Genomic DNA, 16,804 nt, shown 5'->3' with positions numbered 1-16,804 from the left:
TTCTTGTGGTTACAGCTGTGTGCCTGCTGGCCCTGGCAGCAGCAGACAGAGAAGAATATAGGGGAAGATATGGAAACGGACAGATTGCAGTGAAAGGAATGTTACCATGGAAAAGACAAAACAGGAGAAAGAAACCTACTGTATGCGCGAGCATACACTATCTCTCTCTCTCACACACAAGGCTGTGATATTTTTTGTCTTCGTCTTTTTTTTTCTTCTTTTTTTTCTCCTCTAAAGCCTACAGCCTGGTTCAAATGTAAAAGACTGATAATCTGAAGTGTGACCGCTGAGGCAGAAAGGCAACTATTGAATGGCTTTCTTGCCTTGGAGAGACGGGCACAAAGCTCACCAGAATTCACTATTGTGTACAAGCATACACAACAACATGAGCATACAGAATGACGCTAGCTAGCAGCACACGCACACAGGAGCACAAATAAAAAGTTGATGAGGCTGCCAGGGCGGGGATACATGCAGCATTCCTCCTCACCGTAGCTCAGCTCACAGCTTTCTGCCCTTGTGCTGGGACCTCGGCCTGTCACTCTGCGTTTGACGCCCTACACCAGCACTCCACTGTAAGCCGCCAACACAATTCTGGGTATCGAGGTGGTGAAGAAACTGTCCTGCACTACCCATTTGGCCTTTTCAGAGCTTGACAGAAAGGACCGGAGGTAAAAATACTCTGCATTCTGTCTGCCAAAAATTGAAACTGGCTGGAGTGCGGCTGTGAAAGGGGAATGTATATAGTCTTGGTTATTAGACCGGCCAGTCTGAAATGAGGTTGACATGGTGCCAGACATTGAGATTTTTTCTGTCGCTCTGTTTTTTTTTTTCCCACCTGATACTCAGTGTGATACATAAGTGATCCAAATGGAGGCAGTGAAATGGATATTAATTACTTGTCCATTACGGTTTGTGACACTGTCAATCTGTTATCAGCCGACTACACCAATGATTCAAATGAACTGTCACTTCTCAATATCAGCCAAGTCATCTCCGTGCTTGATTGCCTTTATTACAATATTTAGTTCCTTAATGGTGTGCTCATGAGATGAGACAGTTATCAAGACATTTGAGGACACTAAGACCTCAGAAATAGACGTCACTGCATGTTTTTTTTTGTTATATTTGGGGGAAAAAAACGTCAGTTTGTATCAAAAAAGCTACAAGGAAGAGGATGTTGTGGACTGTGAAATTTGGCTTTGTGCAGCCACATCATGATCTCCTGAGGTTGATGTATATTTGATAGGGCCTGCCAGATGTGGCCTTGGATATGTGGATGTGTATCAGCAAGCAATCTCTCTCACATAGCCTTGCCGAAATTAGATTTCATCTCAGGCCCCCAAATCTAATACACAGGCTTATATTTACTCACAGTTGCAGAGCATCATAAGCCAATATGACCCTATAGAGTGGCGGCAGAGCAGTGTAAAATACAGTTAAATGAAAATGCTTTGAGCAAACTGTTCCGAAAGCCATTGAAGCTTCTTAGCTGCGGACAAGCGCAGAGTGTCGTTTTTTTTCCCATTGCATGGGCGTAAACTGTCATAAAATATAAAAACTGTAGAAGCCTATTGACAAATACTGTAAACAATTTATGTTTTCTCATTGTCTTCCATTCAATAGAAATCCAGTTGAATATTGAATAGGTCTGACAGCAGGAGGAAAAGTTTTTGGCAGTTCCAATGATGAATCACAGTTATACTGTATATCTAACCTGTATAGAAATATCTCATGTGGTATAAAGGAAATTTAATGCAACCCAATCACACTCTGAAATCTTTTCAAAGCTTTTGTATTGAGCTGGGGAACAGCATATATTGGAAAGTCTTTGCATGAGTCACCAAATGCATTGAGATGCCAGTGTCTTCCTCTCAATGAATGCAAAGTCACAGTTAACATGCCGAGCGCCATTTTCCCATGCAGAGAGCTACCGCCTGCCTTGAATACTCTCCAGGGACAAAAGCACCCACTGAGGAAATCTCAGAACGGTCTAGCTTTTTGCTTTTATTTTTTTCTGTCCCCTCCTCTCTTAACCCGCCTTTTCTTCCTGCCTCCCCTCTGCATGTGACACAACGAGAATGAGTGTCAGCAGCTTTCTTCATCCAAATGATGATGTTTGTTTTGCTATGAAACATTTTCGAGTTTGATGAATGTGCAGTCAGCACGCTTTTGTTCAGCGCAGGCAGAAATGAAGGATCTCAGGTTGATGAACACTTTGGTGGACACATTTTTAATCTCTATTACAAAAGTCAACATTTCAGCAACTCTGTGTTTCCTAATAAAAATAAAAAGCGTTCTTTTGGATTGATTCAGTTTTACAGCAAATCAATGCTCTGTGGCCGACTGTGAGTTTGGATGCTGCACAAATAACTCTTAATTGTTGGGATTTCCAGTTGACTTGATTTGTTCGAGTAGATTTTCAGAGAGCTGCTGCTGCTGCTGCTGCTGCTCCCAATGGACCATACAGCAGGACATGTCATAACCCAATTGTCTCAACGTCCACTTACAGTAAGTGGCTATGGTGGCTAAAGACTCTGGGACAGTAATTGACTCGATGAGAGTTTACAGTTTGAAGCAGGAGGCAGGAGAAGGCAGACATAGTGCTCTCCCGGGATGTGCTGTTGTGACAGTGCTGCTATCTCTCAGCACACAGTACACAGGGCTGCTCAGAAACACATACAAACAGACACATACACACACACACACACACACACACACACACACACACTCAATGAATGCGCAAACACAGCAGCAGGTAATTACACAGTCAGGTGTTTGGATCACGTATGGATCCGGCGTTCCATCCCCGGCCCGGAGTTTGGGCTCTCAATCTTTAATGTGTGCACAAGAAGGGGGGCACAGCGAGGGCAACACATATCCATCCTATTTTTGTGCACTGTTTGCATGGTATGCCGCCTTGAATTAGACCGAGCTCGTGCGGCATCTGGCTGCAGGGGCTGCTGGCACAATGGGCCGAGCAGTGAACAGTGGTGTCAGATGCAGAGAGAGAGAAGAACACACAGAGTGACATAGGCACAGCTCGAAGAATATGTTTACGCTGTTGGAGCCCCGTGCCCGGCCTGACACGTTTATGCTGGATACAATAGTTAATCAGCTTGGACGCTTCTGCTGCTGGTGTGACCACTGACCCTGAACGCCATCGGTAACGGGGGGCTCTTTTTAATAGGAAGCTCTATAATTTGGAGTGAGGCGCAGGAAGTAAAGTGCATCCAGGGAGTATTTTTTTTTTCTAATGTCTCCTCTGGTTCTGCTTCATTAATGGAGGTTTAGATTAAAAGAGCTGTGGATGTTCTTGGTCAGAGAAAAAAGGTTGCTGCCTACTAAGAGCTCTTTGCGTGGTGCTTAATGAGCTCCTTGAATTATATGAGTGTGTCTGCAAGTAGCATTTATGTGGGAAGTGTATAGGATACATACTGTATATATAACAAGTTGCCTGTAGGTATTTTCTGATATAGGGTTGTCTTCCCTTAAGAAATCACTTGATATTTAGAGGCTGCACATGTGAAGCTAAGACAACTTCTTTATATTCTGCGCGTATGAACGCCCTGCAGATTGTTTGCTATTGTAGGTTTGCTACAATCAGATTTAATCGCGGACATATCCTTTTCTTAGGCAGACTCAAAGGCTTGTAAGCTAGTGATCTGCTGCACTGGAAGGCTGTGAAAAGGGGCCATGCAAAGCAGTAAGCTTCCACCCACCTTCTGCTTTTAGCCAGTATGTGTGTATCCATCTCAGTTTCACCTCCTGTACCCCCACAGCTCACAGCTAATTTGTTTCTGCAAGACTCGGGCACTCAGACTGAGGTCTCTCTCTCTCTCTCTCTCTCTCTCTCTCTCTCTCTCTCTCTCTCTCCTTCTCTCTGCCTTCCTGTCACTCTTTCTCTCCCTCTTTGCTCTGAATCCCTCTGATTCCCCCTGGGGTGGGTTTGGGGGGGGGGGGGGGGGGGGGGGGGGTGTACACCCCTTGCGACAATTTGTCACAAATGCAACTGCGCCCTCTTCTCGGCTTCGCCTGGCCCAAAAAAAATTAGTTTCAGCCATCCCATCTGGCTGTCACAGGCAAGATGTCGCCAAGAATAGAGGCTTCCTATCCATCCACATTTCATGGCTGAGTTGTCATATTTGTATGTGACTTATATCTTTAACCTGTCCATGCCAGACTTTTTTTTACATCTGATTTGTACTTGTGGAGCTTTGCCTCATTGATGTGAGTGCACTCTTTGTCTCTGCCTGTCACTTCTGGCTGCATATATGAAAATGAACAAAGCTTTGGGGCTTCTGTACAATGCAGATGTGGAGCAAAAGCATGATGCTTATATATTTAGAAACAACAGGAGTCAGATGATTTCACTGTTTCTACACAGCAGCCACTTGCACAATACTCCCATGAAAGTCGGTGTCTGAGGGAGCTAAAGGCACTAATCATTTCCTCTCAGCACACTGATCTGAAATCTATTTGTGGACACAGTAGGAGAGGAGAGAGGAAATCAGAAAACATCTTTAACAACTTGTCCCATCTAATGAGATTAGCAGAGCCGCTTACACAGTCATGACATGGAGATACACACAGATAACCCTGTAATAACTCATTATTCCTCCCATTTCAGCTTCAACGCCTAGTCAAGGCTCGCTGGCAGTGCGTGTTGTTGTTGTGCATACACAGCTATCAGGCCAATCTAGGCATTGCAGCAGCTCTGTGAATGCCACAGCACAAAGAGAGCTAGCAATAGAAGGACACGCAGACAGTGTTCTCTGCTTTTCACAAGCTGCAGCATAAATGACACATGCAAGTGTGCAAATGAAAAAAAAAAAAAATCACCATGAAGGCTCTGTTTTTCTCTTAGCTGGGTGGTGTGATGCAAAAAAAAATCAGTTCAGTATGTATGCTTAAATGCATGTGTAGTCAGTATGTGAGTTCAGTAATTACAGAGATTGTTGTGATCTCCTTTCTTCCCTCCTCTTTTAAACAGCTTCTGTCCTGCCTATAAAGTTCCATCTAATGATTTCAAATGAATTTCAAATCTTTTATGGAGAACTTCATGTACGACCTTGTCATTCATCAGGTAGAGAAAAGGTAGCATACTCACAGCCCATTATTTGCTTAATCAAACACACTTGTGTACATGAGAGCTGCCATGGCCTTCACCTAAGTGTCAGAAGGCTTTTGAAAGCGAGTTAGAGACACAGCCATTTGTGCAGATGTTCGTGGGCATTTTAACTGGATCACAACAGATTTTTAAATATCAAGCACCTTACAAGAGTAGCAGATCTAATTTTCTGTTTTGGATAAACTGAAACAAACACAGCAGCATTTTGGAAATGTCAGTAATCTGCTTTACTGCAAACAGCAACATGTACTAATCTGAAATCTCCTGATGTGATAACCCCCCACCCCCCACCCCCACGCCCAGTCGCGCCAATTGCTACACTGAAATGAATTCAATGAATTAGTCTACAATTACCGTTTGACTCAGGTGTGCTGTGATTAGCCGCCAGATTGATGAGTTCAAGGAGGAGCGGTGGCCCTGGTGAGCCGTGCGTGCAGACGGAGGGAGGCCATTGGCGTGCAATGATGAGACCTGGAGTGTGTGGTATTGACCAGTGGATGTCACGTCGTGATTAGTAGGAGATATCACACTCGCCAGGGCTCGGACACACATCGATCCTGGATCCTGGGTGCAGCCTGTCAATGGGGTCATTTTTATCCTCCTCTAACTTCCTCCCCTCCTCTCCTTCACACAAACATTCATCCTTCCTCTTCTCTTCTCTTCCCTTCCATCTTTTTGTGTGTTTTTTTTTTCTTTTGCTGTCTCACTTCTGTTCTGCTTTCCCATTCCCTTCCTCCTTTCTCCCTCTATCCACCCTTGTGGATCAAACTCTTTATCTGGCCTAAGCCGCAGCCTGCAGGCAAGCAGGCAGTCTCTACAGAGGCCGGAGCAGCAGACCAACAGCTTCAAACAACATTATATAGGGCTGGCATGAAGCATGTCTCACACTGATAGATGAAAACACACTGCCCCCTCAGACTCTGACTCGATATGGACATGATGAAACATGAGCAACGCTGTCCTTGTGTTTCAAAGCCCACTTCTCTTCACTTGAATTTACTACAACACCTTATGGGATGTAAAACAGACTTCGTTGTGTAGGAATTAAGCAGCAGTGGGTTTTTTTTGTTCAGATCCATGAGAAAACAAAACAGTTGGAGGATGCTTTTTTCCTCTGGCAGCCGTTCCGTTTGATCATCCGTTACGAAAAAGAGTCCTCACTAAATCTGGTTTAGAGGAGACATGTGAGGCCAGGTAGCAAGAAGCTATAAAAAAATAAAAAAAACAAATCATGTATGCTTGACTCTTTAAGTACTATTTGGGTCGTTGCATGTCATTCGTTTTATATGTTTAAGCGAACTGGTTTAGCATAAGACAGTGTTGCTCGGCTTAACGCTCACATGCACGCGCTCCTTGGATGGTTTTGTGCTTGAACGCACAGTGTCCTGAGGGGATCATGGGAATGTTTTCAATGATGACTCCACTATCTCAGGAAGGCCCTCCTTGCTCTCGTTCTCATTTTGTCACTTTGAAGTTTATGATTTCAGTGTCTGTGAGAAATTCATACGGAACAGAAACACAATGTAGGTGTTGTTTCAGGACTGCCAGACCAATATGAAATCATCCATGGACTAATGCATGATCAGAACCAGAGGCACTTGAGTTTAAGTGTATGCTATCCCGGGTTACTGTGAGCTGTAGCCATGGAGACTGCAGCTTTAACCCTGTGTTACAAAGTGGCCAAAGATGTACAATTAGGCAGTTTTTTAAAGAATTCATCCCCCGGCTTGCTTTAAATAATTCAGACGAGATTAAATCACTTTATATCTTTATCTTGTAAGGGAAAAAAATATCTCTGAGTGAAAATGAGCATTAATAAAGGATGTCGAGAAAAAACAGAAAAAGAAAAGAGCAGCCTAAGTGTAATGCTGCAAAAGCAACGAAGCAACATTTATTGAGTGTGTCCAACTGAGCGCTAGCCTAGTTTGAGCGTAGAAGGAGAGGCATGTTTGCAGCAGAGGGGGCTCTGCACAGTCCACGGGGTCTGTGGAGATTTGCTTACACTGAAGAGACGGTAGAGGTAGGGTGGCTCAGAGGATTCAGGCTCTGCTGAACGCAGGCTTATGTCTAATAATCAGCAGGGAGGGACTCAGCATGGTTCCTCAAGAAGAGAAAAGACAGGGAGAGTGCGATAAAGAGAAAAAAAAGATTGAAGGCGAGGAAGATCCAGTAGGAGTTATGGGAAAAGGAAAAAAAGCGTGAGAGGGAAAGACATGTCCCTGTGGCTACGTTATTCCTCTCTCGCGGTGGCTTTTATGTGTGAATTTTGATCAGATTTAGCTGCTTTGCATATTTTCACCCCTATTAGCTATTAAAGTCATGTGGAAGATTGTTAAGAAAATGAATCACTGACCTATAATATGAAGGTTGGCCAATCTTTACTTTCAAGGTCATTCGATAGACATCATATACTGTAGACACTAATGTTGTGTGGCTAAGTCTATTTTTTAAGTTCTGTCTTGCAGGATGCTCTTCAAAGTTGCATCGATGTCTGGATGAGGCTGATAAAACTCACTGCTGGTGCTAAGGTGGTTTCTGTTCCAGAAAACAAAGAAACGTTTTTGTTCATCATTGTCCATGAACACTAGCTCATCACTCACACGTGCCCAAAATTGCTACGTAATATGTTAGCAGTGAGCCAAAGCACGACAGTGCTCTTTCCAGTGATGAAGCATCCATATTGCTGTTGTCAAAACACAGCTTAAACTTTAGCCTGTGTGTGTGGTTTGAGGCTCTCAGCCCTATGCAATGGTCAACACACCCCCAAGGTCAAGCTCTTTTTTTTTTTTTAACAGCCCTGAATTATCTCCATTCCACCTCAACCGCACGCCCATCTAGCAGCGAGAGGTGCAGAGCGGTCGAGGTCGGCAAGCCGCAGCACACGGGCGCTGCCGAGCGACGCGACAGCATTTTAGCAGGCACCCAATGAGTGATTACCTCGCAGCTCCAGTCATAATTCAGCGTGACCTCAATCTGCCAGCAACGCTGCCGCTTGATGGATCTGCTCACAGTTTGGGTGTCGGGTTCTCGCATGTCAAACACAGGCAGATAATTTCAGGGCTATCTGTTGCTTTAACAAAGTGAAAACATGCGAGATGTGAATGTGACACACGTCTCGGCCATGTTACATCACGCTCTGTTCTGTGTAATTTGGCGGGATGTCGAGTGAGGAATCGCTTGCTGCGTAGATGTCAAAGTAGATACTGAAGACAAAACAATGTCGCAAATGGTTAACCTCCATCACGATGATGCCTGTCATCTGTTGGTCTATTCATCATAGCCGTGCCTTATCAATCAAAGTCAGCACAAAACAACGTGCAAGCTCACACGCACGCACACGCACGCACATCCCAGTGTGAATAATTAGTGGATCCCCTCAGTGGGAGATTGAGCCCATGCTCTTCCTCCCCTCTCTCTTTGACCTTCCCCTGTGAGCTTCCTACCACAGCGGGGCTCATCACACACAGCTCTAATACATATTTATTGGTCAGGTGACAGCTCATGTACGTTGGATTTATACGTTTCTCGACAAACAATAGTGCAGCCTCGGTCACTCTTCCTCTTTTCATCAACCAAAGCAGGAGATAAATCTCAAAGTGTCACCCAGGCTCCTCAGCAGTGGGCCATCTGTGAGTTTTTGGTGCAGATTGAGAGGTTGACCAAGCCCTGTCATATTCAACCACTCTCCTCAATTACAGCAAACGGATTTGATATACGTATGTCTGTCAAATAGTGTTGGCAATCATAGGGGCTGCACTGCTTGCAAACGTTTTTTTTTTTTCTTTCTGAGAAACTTGTGATCAAAGACTTTTAGAAAGTGGCAGTGGCATGGCCAGCGGCATTGGGATTCATGACAGACTCCCTGCACCATGACTGGCTCTGTTTGCACAGCGCAATCTGAGTTAAGATGTGAAGAGAGGCAATCCCACTAAAGAGTGAGGAGGGGAGAGGAGGGGGATGGGAAGAAGGGAGGGGATGGCAGGATTAAGCCTCTGCTCCCCCCCTCCTCCTCCTCCTCCCCCTTCTCGCTGCCTCCGAGCGGCCATCTTTCATCTTGTGGCTGCCCCCCTCTCTAATGCTTTCAAGTGGTTGAAACCCTCGACATCTGCTTCCGCTCACTGGGACGTGGCACGGGCCACCGTCCTGTAGAGTCACACGACCACAGTACTGATCCAAGGGCAGCTTCAGGGCAGAGCCACAGAAAGTTGATGTTCAGCTACATGTAGATTAAGATTCATGTTGCAGAAACAAAGTTCAGAGAAGAAGCTGACACACGTACTCACAGCCACAAAAACCTAATTTATTACTATTACAACTTTTGAGTATATCACTAAAATCTTCTTAAGGATAAAATTTTACACACTTAAAGGCTAAAAAACCCAAGAATGTGTTTTAGCTTTCTTCACTGTCTATATCTATCTCTATCTATCTCAACTCAACATACAGGGATTGGAAATAAATATTACACAACGAATTTAAGAAAGCCATCCTTCAACATCCCTAAAACTCGTACAACAGTAAACAGAAATGTATCTCCACATCTCCTATTATGCAGAAATGTCTTGTCAAAAACACATTGTAATATAAACGTACATTGGACAGAGCCACAGACAGTTGACTGTCTCCAATTACAATGAGATTATGTTTTAAAAAAGAAGAAAATATTTCATACTCTGAGGTTTAATTCAAAACCAACAATTCAAATGTGCATCAAAATCTGAACAGCATCCCAGTTAAATTCAATGTTCTAATACAAAGACTGTGGCTTGTACTCGTACAACACTCTCGCCATAGAAACATTTCACAGTTCACTCACCCAGACACATTAATTCTACTTACTACTTGCGAACAAATAAATGTAAATAGCTCTGTAAATAAACACTTCATCTTCGCCAAGAAGAAATAAGCCCCCCGCCGCCACTGATTAAGACTACCAAAGTGATATATCTGGCACTTAAGTCTGCTCTTTGCCTCATAAGCACAAAGACTTCAACACAGCCACCCACACTGTCACTGAAATACCACAAACCGAGTCTGTGTGTGTGCATGCACATTTCTCTGCAAGAGTAACCTAAATGGGGAATCATTTAATGACTTTTTTCTTCTAAAGCATGCCATTTGGGAGTGTTTCTTTCTCCGGGACTACAGTGGTATTTCTTGAGTCTTGCGGGAAAACTGCCGTGAGAAATAACACTGTGTGGTCAAGTAGTAGTATGAGATATGTCTGATTTTTTTCTTGAGATGTGTAAAACGGCACTTCCAATTTAAAAACACAAACATATCAGGATGGGATGAGTGGTTCTGTCAAGACGGAGACTTTTCAGCATCGGCAATGATGTGAGGCTGTACCCGAGACAGGGAGGATGTCATGTCACCTTCACTCTGCTGTCTGCGAGGAGAAATCTTTCAAAGAGGACGCAATTCAATTATTTCTCAGGAAATGATGTTTGTTATTTGGGATCTGTTACTTGTGCTGAAAAGTCATTTTAGATTTCCTTCATACTGCTCTGCAACTAAAATGTAATTTAATTTGTGCGAGAGCATCCCCATGAGACTGTAGATTTGTTCGCCCGGGTTTCTAAACCCCCTTTAAAGCCTTCCGACAAACACACACACACAAAACACCCTCCTACGTAGATCAACCTAATGGATGGTCTGTTGATTCCAAGTCTCTATTTTTGTGTATAACAAACGGGAGACCATGTTTTTTTTATGTTCAGCTGGGTCTTCTTTTGTTGTGTTCCACCACGTTGCATTGTATCGCCAGGTGATATGTGTGCAGCTCCATTCCTTCTGCAAATGTAGGGAGTAGGAGTCAAGATTTATTTATAGCAAATCCACCCCCGGACTCCTGTAGAATTTAGTGATCTCTCAGTTAAAAAAATTAACTCAAGCAAGGTGTAGCTGAATATGCAGACATACTGTGTGGGTGTGTGTGTGTGTGGGTGTGTGTGTGTGTGTGTGTGTGTGTGTGTGTGTGTGTGTGTGTGTGTGTGTGTGTGTGTGTGCGTGCGTGTGTGTGTGTGTCCGTGCGTGTCTTTCTCTCTTTAATGAGTGCAAAAAGGAGCATCTGCATCTGTAATTGCCCTGTTTCAGGTTCATCTAATTTAAGCTCCCATAAAAAGTGCATTAGCAGGTAGAGGGTATATGCAGAAGGTTTATACAGTCAACAATGCTTAAATCTGAGTCTCTTTGCTTGTCTAATTTTCATGCAGGTAAAATCATTTCTTTTCGTCGGGTATAGGTCTGTTTTTAAGTTCTGATGCTTTGCAAGTAGCCTCCATATTGGCAGCATCTGCTCCTGACAAACATACAGAGATGATTACAGAGCGAGCGCATAGAGATGGATGGAAGAAGACAAGCTGACAGACAGAGTGCTGATTCCATCCTCTGTCTGCGAGCTGTCTGTGAGACCGGGCCATCTGCACATTCATTATCACTGCCATGATTCCATTATTGTCTCGTGTGGCAACAAGGACTTGTTCTGTCTGGTCTTTGTTATTCTTATCGCCTTTGTAGCTGACAGCCCCCTTTTGATCTTGGCAGCAACTAAATTAAAAAATACCATGTAGTGTAGCGCATAAGTGAATTATCCTCTGTTATAGTGACACAATCACATCTTCCTGTCCCTTTTTCCTGTTTTCCCGTGCAGGTCTCTTCCACAGAGCCATCATTCAAAGTGGCTCAGCCCTCTCCAGCTGGGCGGTGAACTACCAGCCAGTCAAGTACACACGTCTCCTGGCAGAGAAGGTGGGCTGTAACGTCCTGGACACCTTGGACATGGTTGACTGTCTGAGGAAGAAGAGCTCCAGGGAGCTAGTGGAGCAGGACATACAACCAGCGAGGTACCACGTTGCCTTCGGACCTGTTATTGATGGTGATGTCATCCCCGATGACCCTGAGATCCTGATGGAGCAGGGTGAGTTCCTCAACTATGACATCATGCTGGGGGTCAATCAGGGTGAGGGGCTGCGCTTTGTGGAGAACGTGGTGGACTCAGAGGACGGCGTGTCTGGTAATGACTTTGACTTCTCCGTATCGGACTTTGTGGACAGTCTGTATGGTTACCCGGAGGGCAAGGACACGCTGAGGGAGACCATAAAGTTTATGTACACAGACTGGGCGGACAGAGATAATCCAGAGACCAGGCGCAAGACCCTGGTGGCTCTTTTTACTGACCATCAGTGGGTGGAGCCTTCTGTGGTGACAGCTGATCTCCACGCTCGCTATGGCTCTCCCACCTACTTCTACGCCTTCTACCACCACTGCCAGAGCCTGATGAAGCCAGCCTGGTCGGATGCAGCCCACGGAGATGAGGTGCCCTATGTGTTTGGAATTCCTATGATCGGCCCAACAGACCTCTTCCCCTGTAACTTCTCCAAGAATGATGTCATGCTCAGTGCTGTGGTCATGACCTATTGGACCAATTTTGCCAAAACTGGGTGAGTAAAATTATTATTTCTTATCATTTCTTGGAGGGTGGGACTTATTGTTGATTTTATCTGCTTTTTGTAATCAATAGCGTATTGTTATTTGCCCCTCAAAATAGACCAGGAATTTGTTTGGGCCCATATGGTTTGGATTGCTTGCCACCTGAATACCAGTATCTGGCAACAATGATTTGTTTCCTATTGTTTTTAGGTACTCTGAATGATAATTAAAAGCTAAAAGAAAACCTAAAAAAGTGTTGGCATTCACAGTCTTCCATCTGAAGGTGGACTACTTGCGCCCATGTTACGGCTGGCATGCAATGTGTGTGTGTACGTAGGGCTCCCGTTGTGTGCTCACATGCTGTGCCTCTCATGCTGCCTCACAGCATTGTGCAGTACTGTACTGCAGTGTAAATTCACTGGGATACCAGTATAATTCTGTTAATGATGCAATGTGCAAGTATAAAGGCGTCAAGATAGAAGATCTTTATTAAGCTAATGCTGCTTATGATGACTTGTCTTGCCCTCTGGGGATTTTATCATTTTTTTATCCAATGAACCACTTTGGCAAGTGATCGTTTCTCTCCTTCACATCAACACATTTTGCCAAATATTTTTTGGAATTAACACTTCTGCTGCTACAAACAAGTATTTCATATTTAGACTTGGTAAATGGACTTCAGCTTGTACAGCACTTTTCTGACCACACAAGGCACTTTTACACCATCATATTATTTACGTCACATTCACCCATTTATTTCACATTCACACAGTGACAATGCTATGTAAAATTCGTACGTCGCAACCAAAGCAATTGAAGGAGCCAGTTGGGGTTAAAGTGTCTGGCCCAAGGACACATCAACATGTGGCCACAGGAGCTGGGGATTTAACCCCCGATCCGATCTGTTGGTTAACCCCTTAGCCACAGCCAGCTGATGATATATACAGTATATACAGTTTGTGTGTGTGTGTGTGTGTGTGTGTGTGTGTGTGTGTGTGTGTGTGTGTGTGTGTCTGTGTCTGTGTCTGTGTCTGTGTCTGTGTCTGTGTCTGTGTGTGTGTGTGTGTGTGTGTGTGTGTATTTAATACCATATATTTAATATATATTTGTAAGACCATTTACTGTGTAGAGTTTTACCGTTCGTTAGGGTGAAAGAACCGTTCCAGGCATTAATTACACATTTAATTGCACAGGTTTAATTTGTCATTTTTTTCTTAGTCATAAAGGGGGCCTTCTAAATATTGTTTCTGGTTATTGTATACGTAAGGGAGTTGTTTATTGTAAAATGGAGTGGACTGGTCGCTTTGGGCAGAAAGTTAAATACTGTGAATACTTTAGATGAAAGGCCATCACATCCTAAATGTTTCCACATAACACTGAACAATTATTACACATAGTAATCACTGTAGCATTAGCACATTCATCTCTTGACAGTCACACAGTACACTTATTTAAAATCAGGCTTACTAAACATGTTACATGAACTCATGAATTAATGACATCCAGATACTGATAGAACCACTCACTGCGACAGGGTCCTTACAACATGAAGATTCTGACCACTCAGGAACCAATTATTACCAATGTAAGACCAATCCAGTGTATCAATCCAATTCATATCAGACACGTGGTTGTTTTTTGTATCCTGAGTTGAGTCTAATACTTTAGCAGCAAAACATATTTACAAGTATCTCTCATTTACCTTTCAAATAAGTGAAACTACGGTAATAGAAAAGAGGTAAATCCAGTGCTCACATTTCCAGACCGGTGAAAGTCAAAGAGAAAAATCTCAGTCCGATTAAAAGGACTTCTGCACCAAAGAAAAGAAGCTGTGGGGAAGAAGAAGCTCCAAAATGGATAGTAAAGGACAGAAAAAGCATTTTTCAACAAAGACATTTTTTTTTCAGAGGTGGGGTTTTTTTGCCTCGGAATTCCTGGGTCCCAGTCTGAAAACCTGAGACATATTGAATCTGAGGAAGATTAAATGTCCCCCCAGAATGTGTGCTGTGCTTTTTTTGCTTGGCTGCCTGTTTGGGTTGAGAATGTGTGCATGGCTGCCTGCCTTTCGGAATACTTCTGTGTGTATTTTTTTGTGTGCTGTTTGTGTGTTGGGCAGGAAACACTATCTATGCTCTATTATATCGAGGCCCAAAAGACACAGAGACTTATCAGGGAGACATATCAAACTCTTGCCCTCGGCGGTATCGATTCCCTTGGCTCGGACTAAGTCGATCACTCGTGCCTTGGGTTACTCCCGCTCCCCACAAAGCACAATTTTACCCTCACCCATCACAAAGCCTGACCATTTTGTATGACTACTAGTAATCGTTTCTAACAACTAAAATGTAATTTGACAATCCCTGTAACCAGAGAAGTATTGATCCCATCCTAGACGGGATGCAGGCTGAAATGTTGTTGTTTTTTTATCTGCCTCTAAATCATCATCTGTCCAATCAGGTGGCATTTACATCCAGTCGTCTGGCTGATAGGCTGATCCCTGGGCCTCCGGCTCTGCGAGATCCTTGAACTGCTAATGGCAGAGCAGTGCAGATGGACTGATGTCTGCTGTGCTGTATCCTCAAGGAAAAGCACTGAGGTCCATCAGTGATGCTTAGACTAAAAACAGCTGTCTCCTTTGCCTGGCAGCCATCTTGTGTCAGAACACACAACTCTGAAATGTGTGGATTCAGATGGAATTTTTTACTTTCCTCTCAAGAACATTATCTTCTGGTTGAAGAAAAAAAAAAGTCTTTATACCTCATGGTGAATGCACACTGCTAAAAACTGACTCATTTTTAATTGCATCTTACATTGTCAGTGATGGAGACAGATGGATGATGACAGCCTGCTCATCTTACCTACCAGATCAGATTTAACACAGCACCATGGGCAGCGAGCCTGCAATATCTTTGACCTGGCCTTCACCCTTGAAAAGCATCAGAAGTTGAAACAACAAATTGCACTTTACCGCTGACCCCGTGTCAGTTTTGTAGATTTCCGCATCACTGATTGATTGTGAAAAGCAGCAGAGCATTGTGAGAGTGAACCGGTTCTAGGTCCGCTCTTGCCATGTTATGGGAAGCATACACCCTATGGTGTGTCGCTTTGGCGTTACTCCAGATTGGAGGATTACATGAAGGCCGCAATTAGGCACTCAGATGGTAAAAGCCAGGGATTAGATGCCAGGATAATAGAAAACTCAGTGTGCATCTCCAAAGGGTAATTTTACCCCACTTTAAATCGAAGGTTCTACCATGGACTCCTTAGGGAATAGGATATGAGATATTTCCCATAGATTCTGAAGTTCATCCTCCTCATTTAGACCTCAAAAAGGGGATATAGATCTCTCTTCCAACATCAGCCAACCCAATCTGGCTCTGGAGGACATCCTTTTAATTAAGACACTGTTGGATTCTCTTTGCCGCCTTGGCTCCATCCAACAGCCGTCTTTCTTCGTATCTGTAAAGCAGCAGCTTTCACTCCCCTTCCAGATGTTCGTAATGAACTGACCCAGATTGCACTTTTTTGCCCGCTCTCCAAATCTGGTGTAGAACCATGTGTGACACGATGTTGAGACACTTGGGCTGCATGTCAACAGTGTGTATCATAGCAGCGTTCCCCCACCAAAGCTCTCCCTGTCCCTGGCTCCCATGTGTCATCTTTACAGGGCAAATCCCAGACCATGCGCCTTTTTTTTTTCTTTTTCTTTTTTTTGTCCTCCATCAGTGTCAGTGAAGCATAAAAGCATACAGAGAGTGCACACTGTCAAATCTTCTTAGTGTGCATGTGCGCATGTGTGCGAGAGCGATTGTGAGGGTGTGCGTTTACACCATGAGGCTGTTCTTTGCTGACAGTTAGGGATGTTTCAGAAGCAGGGGATTTACTCAGCTCAGAGTTATTTTTCTGGCTGCAATATTTGTTTTACTATTGACAGGCCAAATTGTCCTGCACTTAACTGCCACAATAACTTCTCCTGAACCAGTTCTCCCAAACTTTCGCCACATGTGGCATCCTCAGCACCTTGTCAAAGTCACATCTGCAATAAGCAGAGAATCAGGACTATGCACATAAACAACCTAAAAAAAACATTTAAGAAAAAGGCTGAAGAAAGCCAAGAAAAGATCAATCGTTTCTATATCATTACTTTTATAAATATGTTGTTGCATCTTCCTCCAGCTTTTTTTTTTTTCCTACTGGCTGCTCATTTCACCCTGTGTGGCGGGTTATTTGTGCCACATGCTG

At 43.8% G+C, this 16,804-nt stretch overlaps 1 protein-coding gene across 4 annotated transcripts in view; it reads left to right on the top strand.

The window, feature by feature from the left end:
* The window catches only part of nlgn3a (neuroligin 3a), a 126,396-nt gene that overhangs the window by 98,421 nt on the left and 11,171 nt on the right, over positions 1–16,804 (top strand). For all 4 annotated transcript variants that reach the window (XM_079351747.1, XM_079351749.1, XM_079351748.1 and 1 more), the window contains one exon: positions 11,784–12,573. In XM_079351747.1, coding sequence (XP_079207873.1) covers positions 11,784–12,573 — 790 coding nt within the window. The remainder of the gene's footprint in view (positions 1–11,783; positions 12,574–16,804) is intronic.

The sequence above is a fragment of the Symphodus melops genome (assembly GCF_947650265.1).
Source record: "Symphodus melops genome assembly, chromosome: 9".
Lineage (NCBI taxonomy): Eukaryota > Metazoa > Chordata > Actinopteri > Labriformes > Labridae > Symphodus > Symphodus melops.
This window is presented reverse-complemented; position numbering and strand designations above follow the sequence as displayed.